The following is a 14,453-nucleotide window of genomic DNA, read 5'->3' as shown; positions in this document are numbered from 1 at the left end:
TGTGGCTCCATGACTCGTGCTAAGGCAGCAGCACAGAGACCCACGGCCGCCCCGTTTTTCCTGATGGTGTTGCTCAGGACTAGGCGCAGGAATGTGGAAGAGTGAATCAAGAGAGAACTGGTATAAGGGATGTGGTGTCGTGGGAAGCTGACTCGATGTGTGACCGGGCCGGGTGCTTCCCTTCGTGTAGGGGGAGAGTGGGAGCACGGCTGGGGCCTTTCTACATGGAAGACAGTCTTCATCTTGTATGTTGTGATCTCCAGTGCCTCGAAAGCCCTTCTCACTAAACCTGTTCTGGGGGAAGGTTGTGGTCCACCGTGAGGTGAGGAAACCACAGTTCACACAAGTGAAGTGACTCGTCTAAGATCTCCCAGCTGAGAGGGAGGGGAGCGGCACTGGGACCCCTCCACCATCCCTGTCTGGTGTGCAGGCAGGGTGGAGAACACTGAGCTCACCCAGCTGTCATGTCACAGATGGGGAAACGGAGCCCTTCCCGTCCTCTGCGTGCGAGCTCCCCGGCAGGCCAGGCAGGCCTGGTTCCATCGCACCGCCTTCACTCTTAGTGCTGTGGCCTTTGTCCCGTGTCTCCTCTTGGCTGGGGCTGGAGGGATGGGCATCAGGGCTGCCGACAGCTGTGCGGTGGAGAGAGAGTGTTTCTCTTGGGCAGCCTGCAGCTGGCATTCTGCAGCCCAGGGCGGCCCCCAGAGTGGTCTGAGGGATAGATTGGGCCCCAGGAGAGTGGGGAGCAGTGAACTGTGCAGGCTCCGGGCCCCGCCACCGCCTGGGCCCCGACAGCCAGTGTGACCACTTCAGTTCTCAACTTGTGGGCCCTTTGGGATTTAGCTTAGCTGCCATAAACTTTTACTCCACTCCTCTTTTTAAATTTAAATTGATATTGAAAGTACTTAAAGATTTTTTCAATTGTCGGAAATTTAGTAAATCCTATTAGCCTGTATCTGTGAATATCCTTCTGTTTTGTAACCTTTTTCACATACTGTATCTTGATCATCTTTTGATAAATATGCTTCCATAAAATTCTCAATGGCTGCTTAGTATTTCTTTGAGAGTGCCATAATTAATTTTTCAGTCCTTGAGTTTTGGCATATCAGCTGTTTCTACTTCTTTAAGTGCCCATCAGCTATGCATTTTCAGGTGGTTTGGGGGCAAACCTCAGCCTGTAAGTTTATTTATTTACTTTAAAATTTATTTATTTTCTTTTATTTATTTATTGGTTTTGGCTGCGTTGGGTCTTCGTTGCGGCGTATGGGCTTTTCTCTGATTGTGGTGAGCGGGGGCTACTCTTCGTTGCGGTACGCGGGCTTCTGATTGTGATGGCTTCTCTTGTTGCAGAGCACAGGCTCTAGGCGCACGGGCTCAGTAGTTGTGGCTCATGGGCTCCAGGGTGCAGGCTCAGTAGTTGTGGTGCACGGGCTTAGTTGCTCCACAGCATGTGGGATCTTCCGGGACCAGGGCTTGAACCCGTGTCCCCTGCATTGGCAGGCGGATTCCCAACCACTGTGCCACCAGGGAAGCCCCTCAGCCTGTAAATTTAGAGAAGCTGGGCTGGGCTCTGTAGAGTCTTGGGTGGGAGTAGGTTCAGACCATGTGGCTCAGATGCGATGGCAGCTCCAGCTGGGCAGGGGCCTGACTTAACTAGCGCTTGACACGTTCAAAATAACCAAGTGAAAAATCACTCTTAGATAGTCATTGTCAACTTTTAAAATAATTAATTAATTAATTAATTTTATTTTTGGCTGCATTGGGTCTTTGTTGCTGCGTGTGGGCTTTCTCTAGTTGCGGCAAGCCGGGGCTACTCCTCGTTGTGGTGCGCGGGCTTCTCATCGCGGTGGCTTCTCTTCATTGCGGAGCACGGGCTCTAGGCGTGCGGGCTTCAGTAGTTGTGGCACATGGGCTCAGTAGTTGTGGCTCACGGGCTCTAGAGCGCAGGCTTAGTAGTTGTGGCGCACGGGCTTAGTTGCTCCGTGGCATGTGGGATCTTCCCAGACCAGGGCTCAAACCCGTGTCCCCTGCATTGGCAGGTGGATTCTTAACCGCTGTGCCACCAGGGAAGTCCCTCATTGTCAATGTTTGGTTGTTGTTTTCTATCTGTTAAATTTCTGTTATATGTTCAGAACAATCCTTTGCATACATTATTTTCAGTGGTTATATATAATGATCCATGTAATGTCTGGGTGTATCTTTATGTATTTTATATATATTTTATTTTTTGAGTATGTAAAGGATTCATGATTCATAATGCAAAAGGTGTTAAAGGACACACAGGGGAAAAAAATCTTCCTTCACTCCCAACCTCCTAGTTGCAAGACCACCTTGAGGGCCAGCTGCTTGGCTCCTTTCAGAGGTGGCCTGTGCACAGATATTCAAATATGCTGATATATATCCCCCCAACCCCCCACATACACATGCTTATTTTTACACACGTGATAGCACACTATACTGCCATATTACTGTTCCTCACCTCACTCATGTCAATTTGACAGTACATCTTGACATTCATTACACAAAAGTTCGTGAAAAACATCTTCCTTGTCCCTTTGGTCATGTGGCGTTCTATTGTTCATATGGGCCAAAGGGCACACAGCCAGGGTTTGCATGATGCACTCTCCCCGCTAGGAGAGGGTTAGCTCCAGGAGGGGGCTCTTAATGTCTGTGTCCTCCAGAGCACCTTAGCACAGGACTCTCCTGTTTTGCAGCCTTAGACCGGGGGAGTCTGAAAGGCTCCTGGTTCTCCTCTGGCCTGGTTCTCTCCACCATCTCTGCCTTTGGCTCCTGCAGAGTTGGGGATCGGCTCACATTTCCTCAGTGTTTGGGCATTGCCTCAGGCATAGGAAGAGCCCATGCTGTTGGAATCTGTCTTCTTGCCTTATCCAGAAGATTTCAGTCCAGGTCCATTTCACACCCGGTGCTGAGCAGAAAGGGCTGTAGAGATAAGCAGTAAGATAAGAAGCCAGGCTCCTGGACTTACTAGCAACAATGCCAAGTTCATGGAGATCAAACATACTGGAGAGGCAGGTAGTAGGCTGTTCTTTGGCTGGGCCTCAACTGCTGGGGTATGTCCTGGCCAGCCCTGCCACTTGATGTACATGTGCAGAAACAGGCGCATCCCTGCCACCCTGTGGGCCACACGAGGACCACTTTCGATCTGCTTGGGCAGTATTTTGAGAAGGCTTGGTAGGCCGTGCGGGCTGGGCATGGCCCAGCCATGGGCTGCTGGGCTGCTCGTTCCCACCTGCACTCAAGGGTTACTCTCTGGGCTTTGGAGGGTTGACCGTCCCATTTTGGGACAGTCTGCCGTATTCCCCTCCTAGCAGTTAGAGAGCTCTCAGAGTTTGGGAAGGGGCTTCTGGGGCCGCAGTGTGGAGTGGGAAGGTAGCACTCCTGGGCGATTTGACCTTTGCTCTGCAGGACACCACTCTGTGCAGTGTTGATGTCCACATTCTGTGTCACCTACAGCCTCATGAGAAATGATACCTTTGATTTCCATATGGAAGCCAGTGAAAGCATGACCCTTTCCATCCTGTCTCAAAAGCTTCAAAGCTGGATTTGAACCCAGGTCACACTGTTGGAAGGCCAAGGCTCTTGTACCCTCTCCCGCAAGCAGCTTCCTCGTTCTAAAATGGGGATAGCAGAACCAGCGTTTGGCTCTAGTGGCCTCCAGAAGGGTGAATTCCAGATGCCAGTGCCTGCCTGATGAGTGTAGTCACATCCCACCCAGTCTCCAAGAGCTGTGGCAGTTCCAGTCACTGCAGGGGGAAGCCCCCAGGACGGCAGCCTGGGCCCACCTCGCGACCCTCTTGTCTTACCGTTTGTTTCTTGGCTTTCCTGTTGTGTCTCAAGTCCGGTCTTCTTTTGGATTTTTTGTTTTTAATCTTTCCATTTCCTTGCTGTTATCTTGGTAATAATATACTCTTTTCCCTTTTAGTGGTTTCCACAGCGGTACAACATACATCCTTAACTTACCAAAGTCTAATAACAAGTCACATTTTACCATTTCCCATACAGTGCCACGACCTCAGAACACTTTAAGGCCATTTACCTCTCTTCCTGTCTTCTGTACCGTTGTTGCTATATTTGAAATCCCACAAGTCATTATTACTGTTTATACAGTCAATATTCATTTAAATTTACCCACATATTTACTCTTTCATGCTTCTCAAGGAATGCATTTCATTCCTTCCTGAGTTCCATGCTTCCATGTGAGATCGTTTTCCTTCAGTCTAAAGCATTCCCTTTAGTGTTTCTTAAAGAACAGATCCTCTGATGACTAATTTTCCCAATTTTTCTTTATCCGGAAAAGTCTTTCTTTGAAGGCTGTTTAACCTAGCTTTATCATTCTGGTGTGACATTTTATTTACTTTCGGCCCTTCCCATGTATCTCTCCATTGCCTTACGATTTTCATGGCTTCTGTTAAAAAATCAGCTGTCATTTTCAGTTTCTCCTTTGAAGTTTGGGTGTCTTTGTCTAATTTAAGAATTTGTCTTTGGTGTTAAGTAGTTTGACAGTGATTTGCCTACTTACGCTTTTCTTTAGAGTTCATAGAGTTTCTTTAATCTATGGCTTGATGTTTTTAATTAATTCTGTAAAATTTTCACTCATTATCTCTTTAAATATTGTTTTTGGGACTCTAATTACATGTATGTTAGATCTTTTCACCATGTTCCATATGTTTCTTAAGTTATTTTCTGTATTTTTCAACTTTTTTACTTCTGTCCCTCAGCCTGGATATTTTCTGGCTTATCTTACAGTTCACTAATCCTTTCTTTAGCAGTATCCACACTGCTGTTGAACCCATTTATAGACTTATTAATTTTGATTCTATTTTCACTTGTAGAATTTCCATTTGATTCATTTTTACAGTTTCCAAAATTCAGATATCTCTGCTAAAATTCTTGATCTTGTGGTATACCTTCCTGAACTTTTAATAATTTCAATTAACTTACATTTCATTTCTGATATTATATTCCAATATCTAGATCTCCTGTGAGTGTATTTCTATTATCTTTATTTTCTTCTTTTGGCTTTGACTGAATTCTGGATATTGCATATGAAAAGTTCCAGAGGTAATTTGGGATTTTGAATAGTTTATTTTCCCCCTGAAGGAGTTTATTCTAGCTTTTGGCAGGCATGGATACCCTGACCTACCCTTTCAGGACTGATGAAGAGGCTTCCTCTCACTGAACACAAATTTTTGTCTCTTCAGCCTCATGAGATTGCAGGAAGCTCTGCTTGGTCTCTCGGCTTTTCAGCTTCTGCTTGTAAAAAGACAAATGCTTTAAGGGGAAAGAAATGCCCAAAGCCAGGCTCACCTTGTTGCACTTCCCTTCTTTCTGTGATTGCAGCCCCTCAGGTCCTTGTTGCCGTGGTAATTCACCAACACACAGATTTTTTTAAGTTTGCAGAAGGAGGGAATTAAACCTTGTTCCTTTGTTAGAACGGCCAGGCCCCAGAGCAGAACCCAGTGCCCCATGACCTTTCCAGAGACGTTTGCCATTTGGTGGTGATGGGGGTGGGGTGGGAGGAACAGTTAATTGGATATTAGTGAGGGTCAGTCTCTTCACTCTCTCTCAACAGACTGAACCAGGGAAGGACTTGAACCTAGCTTGACAGAGCTCGACACACGCAGCATAGCCTTCTTGTTTACAGATGTGAAAATCAGAGCCCAGAATGGGGCAGTTCCACAGTGACTGGGACCCAGGTGTTCTTGAGTGCTTGACCAGTGCTCAGCTCTAGGGGAGAACAGGGGACAGTGGCCGGCGGGGCTGCGGGGGGTGCTGGGGGTGGTTGCTGTGCAGCCAGCCCACCAGATGCTGCTGCTCTTTCCTGTTGCTTCTGGCCCCGCCCTGTCTCCTGCTGGGTCCTCCCTCATTCCGGCTAGTCTTCTGAAGCCTGGGCAGCAGGGGGTGCTGGAGGTGTGGGTGCTTGTGGTTACTGCTGTGAGCTCTGGGTACAGCTGCCACCAGACTCTCCTCTCTCTGACCTCTTACAAGGTCCTGGAGCCAGTTTCTGAGAGTGACAGTTTTTTTTTTTATTCTTACTAATCCCCACAGTTTTCTTCCCACAGCCAGTTTCTCTTCCGCTTTTCTCCCCACCCTGTTATAAACGAAAGTCAGTGTACCGATCATGCCCCACTTTCTCTCCCAGTGCCTTAGTGACTTGGCATTTACCTCCAGGCATTAGGGGATGGGGGACAGGGTGGTGTCCCTGCTCCTTAGAGGAGGTAGACCCTGGGAGTAGGCAGCAGGCTTCCTCCACACAGGCCATGCTGGTACTACTCCCAGGCACACAGGTTTAGCCAAGCCCCAGGACTGCAGGCCCTGGGGGGCCTGGCAGAGGGCAGGGGGGCAGGTGAAGCTGGTGAATAGGGGACTGATTTGGTGTCAGGAAACCCCCAAGTTCAGACCACTGTCACTTGCTAACTGTGTAGCCACAGACACCTCCTGCCTCACTTCTGGAAAAGCTTGTTTGCCCAGGGGCTGGAGAAATCAGCCACACATTTCCCTGGCACAGACAGAGGGTTCCGTAGATGACAGACCACAGGAGGCCTCCTGTTGGGAAAATGTTCCCAGGACTTCTGAAGCGCCAGCAGTCCTGAGAGGGCTCAGAAGAGGTAGCGGGGAGGAAAGAGGACCCACATCCCAGTCCCATCTGTCTAACCAGTTGGGGAGGCCACTTCTGCCTCCCCCAGGGCCTAGATGGTCTGTCCCAGTGTCTCTGTCTTGCCTGCATTAAGCAGCAGCCCCCAGGAACTCTCTCTTTGCTACCCCGTGGAGTTAGCCAAGGGCCCGTCCTGCGGGCAGGCTGCTGTGTGTGGGAGTCGGGGTTTGATGAGCTGCTGAGCCAGGGAGGCCCCCAGTGAGCGCTTGGTACAGCCAGCCCTGCCCAAGGAGACTGCGATAAGAGGAAAACAACACCACGGTCGCTGGTCAATCCCAGTGTGCCGTTCTGACTCCTTGTGGCCGCTCCCCTTTCAGAGAGGAGGTCGTGGGATCTGCTCTGGTAGATTAAAAAAACCCCTTGCAGGGACGAGGTATGTGAACTTCTCACGGCTGTCCAGGTGCATTGTGGCTTTCCCAGCCTTGCACACTGTCATGCCTGTTCCCTCAGCCCTTGCTGGCCACTCCTAGCCACTACCAGACCCTTGCCACCAGTAGCTGAGGCTCCAGGGCACGAAGGCTCTGAGGAGCAGGTGGGGCTTGGGGAACCAGTGGGTGACCACTGGCTTCCTCTTTTAGGAGTAGCTCTGGCCCTGGCTTGGAGTCACAGCTTGCCTTGTCTCAGATGCTGCGACCACTGCTGTATGACCCTATAAAAATGGTGCAGTCTCTTTGACCCCCGGTTCCCGTAACTGTCAAATGGAGATAATGCTGGAGAGACATCCAGTGAATGCTCTGTGTGCACCCCTGACCCCAGCTCTTGATGAGAACCTACGGCGCAGGTGGGGCTTTGGGAGAGCACCCAGCCCAGCTGCTAACTGGAAGATGAGGAGGCTGAGGCTCAGAGGAGGGAGCCTCACAATGAAGCTTCTGTTCCTGTGCTGTCCCCCTTCACCAGGTCATCTCCAGAGAGACCAGAGGAAAGTCACGAAGTAGCCAGCTACTATGGCTTCATCACATGCCAACCTGCAAGTGTGTAAGGTGAATGAGACTGTGTTATACCTTACTTCCTCTCTGCTTGTTCTCTCTGCCCTTTAGGGAACTCAGGCTGCGGAACTATGTCCCAGAGGATGAGGACCTGAAGAAGAGAAGGGTGCCCCAGGCCAAGCCAATCGCAGGTAGGTGGGCTGCATCTCCACCTCTGCTCCATGGCACTGTTGGTTGCCTCCACCTTGGCAGGTGTCACCCTCTCTTGGAGAATAACTGACAGTGCCAGGGCTGGAAGTTGGGCCTCCAGGACCCTCCATCACCATCTCGTGGCAGATGCACAACTAGAAGCAGTCTGGGCACTGAAGCGGCCTGTTGTGCCTGCTCTGCCCTGCTCACGCCCTGCCTTGGAGGCTTTCCAGGGACCTGTGAGGGAAGTGGCCACATCCCCTCAGAGGACTCTCCGGGCTGAGAAGTGGAAGTGGCCCTGGGGCCCTTGGACAGCAGGGGCAGGGTGATGGGTGCTGTGGGCCCTTGGAGGGTCAGAGTGAGAGACGCTGAAGATGGGCTGACCATCCAGGTCCTTGGAGAGTAGTGGGCAGGCGGACACCCGCCCGGCTTGGGGCGTGGCAGTGCCAGAGCACAAAGGATGGGCAGAGGTGTTCTCACTGGTGGGATGAAGGGCCTGGCCCAGAGGCTGCCCAGTCACACCACGGTGTGGGGAGCAGCACAGCAGCCAGAGCATCTGGCCAGCTGCAGCCTGTCCAGAGCCATCCACGCTGGAGATGCTGGGGTGCTTCTTATCATGCAGATCCCTGGCCCTGGCCATGTTTTTTATTCTTTGTTTTTATCAATTTTTAATTATATGAGTAATAAACTAATAGATACATTTATCTTATAAAAGAGTAAAGTGTTGCCCATTCAGCCACACTCCAGTCTGCCTCCCCATCCCCTTCGCCCCTGAGATTCACACACTTCCCAGGTGATCTGCTTCATGGTCTGGGCCTTGCCATGGTGAGGCAGTGGCATGGTGGGGAGAGTAAGGCAGGACAGGGACGGGGAACTGGTCCCATGTCTCAGGGTCAGCACTTGTGGCTGGAGGGAGGTGAGGCCGGGCAGAGGGGCCGTGAGGAGGCCCGGGACAATGGTGAGGGGGGGGTTAGAGGAAGCCCGTGGAGCCCAAATTTGTTGTTCTTGACATCTGTCCCCACAGGGTCAGGGCCCTCCGGATCAGGCCACCCAGAGGCCCGTTGTGCTGTTGGCAGCTGGGTGGAGCCGGGAGGTACACGTGGGCAGGGCTCCTCAAGGTGGCTGCCCCCCTGGTCTTGGGAGCACAGATCTAAGAGTGGGACGGGAAGAAACGCCACCTGTGCCCTGGCCATTCCCAGGGCACGTCCTCAGAGCCCAGGAGCCCCAGGAGGGTATGGGAAAAGCCAGTCCTCAAGGCCCTTCCCAAAACCATACTTTGGATATATCCAGGCAACTGTCTCATTTCCCACCTGGGGATCCTGGGACTAAGAGAAGCACCCATGCTTCCTGGCTAGAGGTCTGGGCTCCGTCTACTCTAGCCTGCTGGCCCTCCTTCATCCCCGGATTGGCTTCATCCTGAGAAACCCAAGCCCTTCCTCCAGAGCTGCCTTTGCAGGATCTTCACCTCTAGGTAGTTAGGGGCCAAGGGGAGAGGCAGGGCAAGAAAGCCCAGACTCTCCCAGGGACCTGCAGCTGCAGTTTGCCGTATCTGGGAGAGTGGTGGCTCCTTTCCGACCTGCCTCCGTTGTTGTCTTGCGCCCTCTAGTGGAAGAGAAGGTGAAGGAGCAGCTGGAAGCCGCCAAGCCAGAGCCCATCATTGAGGAAGTGGTGAGTGCCTGGGCGTGTCCCCGTCCTCCCTTGCTCCTTCTGTGGGTCCTTTTCTCCTTCCCACCTGCTCTCTTCACACATCCTTCCTTCTCGTCACTTCTTTATTCCCTTTCTACCTCCCTGTTTCCCCTCAGCCCCCTCCTTCCTCCTCCCTTTTCTCCCCTTTTCCTACCTCTGTCCCCTGTCTTCTACTTCCCTTGGGGCTAAGCCCTTCCAGCCCTGACATGTGTCTCCTCCCTCCCCAGGACCTGGCCAACCTCGCACCCCGGAAGCCTGATTGGTGAGTGTTGCCCATGTAGGACCAGTGCAGACTGACTGGGACACTCTTGGTGCTAGGCATGGGCTCCGGCTGGGCCTTTCCCAGCCTTGCAACGGGAGGCAGGCAGTGTAGACTTACAGCTACAGGAGATTATTAATGTCTGAAGTGAGTGCCGAGAAGGACATAAGTGGAGGATGAGAGGGACATGACGGGGAGTGACACCTAAGGGTGGGGAGGGGCTCGGGCAGAGGGGGCTCAGCAGTCCCCTCCAAAAGTCCCTTCTGAAAGGGTGAGGGTCCGCCCCACCTCAGAGAGCTCCATTTGAACAAGGCTGACCGTTGCCCTCAGGGAGCCGTAGGGTAGAGGCAAGACGGTGGGAAGGGCAGATGAAGGTTTCTGCCCCAGTTCCGCCACCAGCTAGCCTGTTTCCCTTTGGCCTCAGCTCCCTCTGCAGTGCAATGGGGATGCTCATCCTTCCTGGTGCGCCTTTGACTGGGCAGAGAAAGAGGGTGAGAGAGGGCCGTGTGTTCGCTTTACCTTGGGCCAGAGGTACCAGCCATTTCCCTCTCACTTGCAGTTCTGTGTCAAGTACGGCACTAGCTGAAGGTGTTCTAATTTGATGAAACAAAAGCATGGGGCTCGTGTCCTTGGAAACCCAGAGCCAGGGGGAATAGGCTGTGTGTGCACTTCTGGAAGCTCCTGGTGGTGAGGGTGAACGTGCGGTCGAAGGAGGAGCAGGACCCCCAGCGGGCCGGGGCAAGTCACTCACTGATGGAGACCAAGGGGAACAGACAAAGAGAGGACCCTAAGGACCATCTACCTTGTACACCTTGACTCGGTCCCCTGTGTTGGGTGGGTCCGCGGTGCTAGTCCCTGCCTCACTGGGACTGGCAAGGATGGCTGGTGCTGGGTTTTGGAGGACACAGAAAGAGAGAGGGAGGAGCATCCTGGCCTCAGGCACCCGAGTGTGATTCCTGATGCCAGAGGGGCTGTGGGAGGGGAAGGCCCCAAGGCTACACCAGGCCAGCCTTCAGCCTCCGGCTTCCTCCCACCTCCCTGCTCCAGGGACCTCAAGAGAGATGTAGCCAAGAAGCTGGAGAAGCTAGAAAAGCGGACCCAGAGGGCCATCGCCGAGCTGATCCGTAAGTGCGGGGCCTGGTAAGGCAGGGTTCCCTGCCCTCTGGGTGGTGGCGCAAGCACACGGCCCCTCTCCACTCCTCCTATCTGCCGCCCTTCCAGGTGAGAGGCTGAAGGGCCAGGAGGACAACCTGGCCTCTGCAGTGGCGGCCACCACCACCGAACAAGAGGCTGGTGACTCCGACTGAGGCACGCCCTATCCCCTCGCCGCCCGCCTTTCAGGCCTGTCCTGTAGGAGGATGGTCTTGGGCAAGGGTAGGGGCTGGGCTTGCCATCCCCTCCAGTTTGGCCTCAGAACAGTGACTCCCTGCCTAGCAGTCTGAACCCCACCCCTCCCCATGCTGTGAGGTCGGCTCCTTGTCTCCTGAGTGGTCCCCAGCGTGCTGAGTTGGGGCAGAGCCAGCAACAGCTCTGTGGGCTTGCTGTATCTCTACGTATATATGTTATTTTGAATTTTTTTAATGTCTGGAAATAGAAACAAGCAGACCCCTGTGTATGGCAGAAACCTCCTGAATATTTGGGATACTCTGGGTTTGGGCCCCAAGACAGGGCAGCTGCAGAGGTGATGTTTAATATGAGTAAGCCCTGTGTTGGGCCGAACATGTTGAGGCTGGAGGGGTGGGGAAGGCCCAGGCCTGACCTTCTGGGTCGGGTTCTGGTCCAGTCCTGGGTCAGCGGTGATCATCTCAAAATCCTTGGGTGACAGAGGTAGGCCTTACAGTAGTTTGTGGGATACCTTGGAGAGGCTCCCACTCTGGTCCTCTGTGGACCCCCTCGCAGTGAGAAGGAAACGACTGGGCCCATGAAGGGGGTGAGCTGTGCCTTGGCAAAGCCTTGACTCTGGGCCACTACAGATTCGGGGCCCCTGGCACTGCTCGTTCACATTCCACCCACAGCCCCAGCAGCCCATCTCCCCACTTCACCGGCCAGAGCTAGACGCTGGCTTCCCTGGCACAGGGCGCCCGTATGGGGGAGGGTGGCCCATTCTGCTAAAGACTGGGGTATTGTAGCCTGGGTTTCGGGGGTGGTCTTGGACCCTGGGTCCCCAAGGTCCTGGCTTCAGGACCGTGAGCCTCCTCCATGGAGCTGACTCTCCACAATGACTGGCTGGCCACAAGTCTGACTCCAGGTACCTGTGACCATTTAGAGTTTCATCTCCTCCAGAATGATCACACTCTTAAGTTTCCTTCATGGTTTCCCCTTGAGCCTCCCACCCCTGCCCTGAGTCATCCTGGTGTGTTCCTCCCTCCGTGCCAGCTTCTAGAAACACAATGGCCCAGCTCTGGTGGACGGTGCTGAGGACTCAGGCGGTAGAGGTGGAGGGAGTGTGTGCACACAGACTGTCACTCATACAATAAAGTAAACGGTTTAACTTAAAATTATGCCAACTCCTCTAAGAAGATAGTTCTTGGGAAGGGAGCAGAAACTGGCAGCTATGAGTAAGGGCTGAAGTGGTAGGTGGCTGACTGCTGTGGTGAGCAGTGAGACAAGGCCAGGACTGATTCCCACAAGGGACAGGGATCAGACATGCCCCACTGGTGTCAGGACTGGAGCCAGGCTCCTTCTGCATAGCCAGGGTCTAGAGCTGGGCTTCCCTTCCTAGGAATAAAGGGTGAAAAGATACCCCCACCTCCTGGGATTGCAGTTGGAAGCAGGATGTTTGTCTGTGGCAGTGTAGGACTCAGACACCTGTGACTGGCAACTAGGCTCCCACTCAGCACCAGAGTAAGGATATCCCCACTGTATGAGAGCCCAGAGAGTTAATGAAAGGTTTGCTTCTGCATTTACAACCCTGTGTGCCCTATAGAACAACGGCCCTGCAGGGAGAGAGAAAAGCAAAAACTATCACCCATGAGGGACACTCAAAAATTATAAAATGCATGAGAAAATCCAGTGCCGTAAAGAATGGCCAGCAGCCCAACAAGTGGGAGAATTTCTACTTGAAGAAAGTAAAACGATAATATCCTAACAGGCTTTAAAATGAGCATTTGTTTTATCACCAGTGAGATCAAAGAGGGACTGACCCCCCTCCCACACACAACTCAAGAACAGGGATTTGGTATAAGAAACAACTGATTAGAAATCTTGGAAATAAAGAATGTTTATTTATTTATTTTTTAAATTTATTTATTTATTTATTTTTGGCTGCGTTGGGTCTTCATTGCTGCGTGCGGGCTTTCTCTCGTTGCGGAGAGCGGGGGCTACTCTTCGTTGCGGTGCACGTGCTTCTCATTGCGGTGGCTTCTCGTGTTGCAAAGCACAGGCCCTAGAGTGCTTAGGCTTCAGTAGTTGTGGCATGCGGGCTCAGTAGTTGTGGCTTGTGGGCTCTATAGCACAGGCTCAGTAGTTGTGGTGCACGGGCTTAGTTGCTCCGCGGCTTGTGGCATCTTCCCGGACCAGGGCTCGAACCCGTGTCCCCTGCATTGGCAGGTGGATTCTTAACTGCTGAGCCACCGGGAAGCCCAAGAATGTTTATTAAAATAAGAAACTCACTGGAGGAGCTAAATGATAACTTATAGTCAAAGAAGGGATTAATAAATTGGAAATAAAGTTGGAGATCCAAAAGGTGGCAGAGAGAGAGAAAGAAGGAGAGAGAGGGGATAGGTTGAGAACCCTGACGTACTGGTAGCTGTCCTTTAGCTGATAGGAATTCGTTCGGGAAAAGAAAACTGGAGTAAAAAGGTACTTGAAGAAGGAGTAGCAGTCACTTCTGTTTCTGGCATCTTGGTAGGATGGTTGCCTGAACTGATCTTCCCTTGGAAAACAGCTAAAAATACTAGGTAAATAAATATTGACAAATGCTTTTTAAATGCATCAATGATCTGGCAAGAAAGGAAGGAATACTCAGGCCAAAAGGTAAGAGAAGCGGCAGAATGCTGAAGCCTGACCTTTGCCCTGAAGGTATTTGACAAGCCAGGTGAAATCGAGCCTTGGTTTTGGAGGCCCTCAGTGCCTGGTGGGGCCCGGGCCCCTCTGTGAACTAATAATCAGTCTGTACTCTTGGCATCCCAAGGGGAACTTGAACGCTGCGAATTACTGGAGTAGAATAAAGTCTCCCTTGAGAACTGAGGCAGCCCTCCCTCATGTGGGTTTGCACACGAGAAACCTCAGGGCAAGATTTACAGTGGTCCCAGAATGTGGTGGTCTCAGACACTTGATAGAAGGAAATGCAGATCTGACCTGAATGAATCTTTATTCATCTTAGTCCTCAAAGAATCCCCACCAATAAAGTTCCAAGAAAGAGGAATAACTTACAGAAAAGTTCACCAGATATACTAGGCAACAAAGCACTCAGAGCAAAGGACATCAGAAAGAACATGGTAGCATGAGAGTTGCAAAGACTTCAGACATTAGAATTATCAGTCAGATAATTTCAATGTTTAAAAATGATTTAAGAACTAAAAGAGAAGCTTGAAAACCAGAATAGATTTGCAGAAGAACCAAAGTGATGCTCTAGAAGTAAAAATTACTATGGCAATTTAAAACCTTGTATCTGTGAATTAGAGCCAAAGAGACAATTTGTGAATAGGAAGCTAGATCTGAAGAGGTTATCCAGAATGCAGCCAGTGTGATAAACAGGTCAGTAATGTAAAACAAG

General features: G+C 51.6%; 1 protein-coding gene across 1 annotated transcript in view; it reads left to right on the top strand.

The window, feature by feature from the left end:
- CCDC12 (coiled-coil domain containing 12) overlaps nt 1-12,968 on the top strand; it is a 48,813-nt gene extending 35,845 nt beyond the window's left edge. Inside the window, exons 3-7 of the mRNA XM_060110784.1 lie at nt 7,714-7,793; nt 9,398-9,459; nt 9,705-9,739; nt 10,784-10,860; nt 10,958-12,968. Coding sequence (XP_059966767.1) covers nt 7,714-7,793; nt 9,398-9,459; nt 9,705-9,739; nt 10,784-10,860; nt 10,958-11,043 — 340 coding nt within the window. The 3' untranslated portion in view covers nt 11,044-12,968. The remainder of the gene's footprint in view (nt 1-7,713; nt 7,794-9,397; nt 9,460-9,704; nt 9,740-10,783; nt 10,861-10,957) is intronic.
- The last annotated feature ends 1,485 nt before the right edge of the window (nt 12,969-14,453 follow it).

The sequence above is a fragment of the Mesoplodon densirostris genome, chromosome 10 (genome assembly GCF_025265405.1).
Source record: "Mesoplodon densirostris isolate mMesDen1 chromosome 10, mMesDen1 primary haplotype, whole genome shotgun sequence".
In the NCBI taxonomy this organism is placed as follows: Eukaryota; Metazoa; Chordata; class Mammalia; order Artiodactyla; family Ziphiidae; genus Mesoplodon; species Mesoplodon densirostris.
Note: the sequence above shows the minus strand (reverse complement) of the source record. Positions and strands in the feature narration are given on the sequence as shown.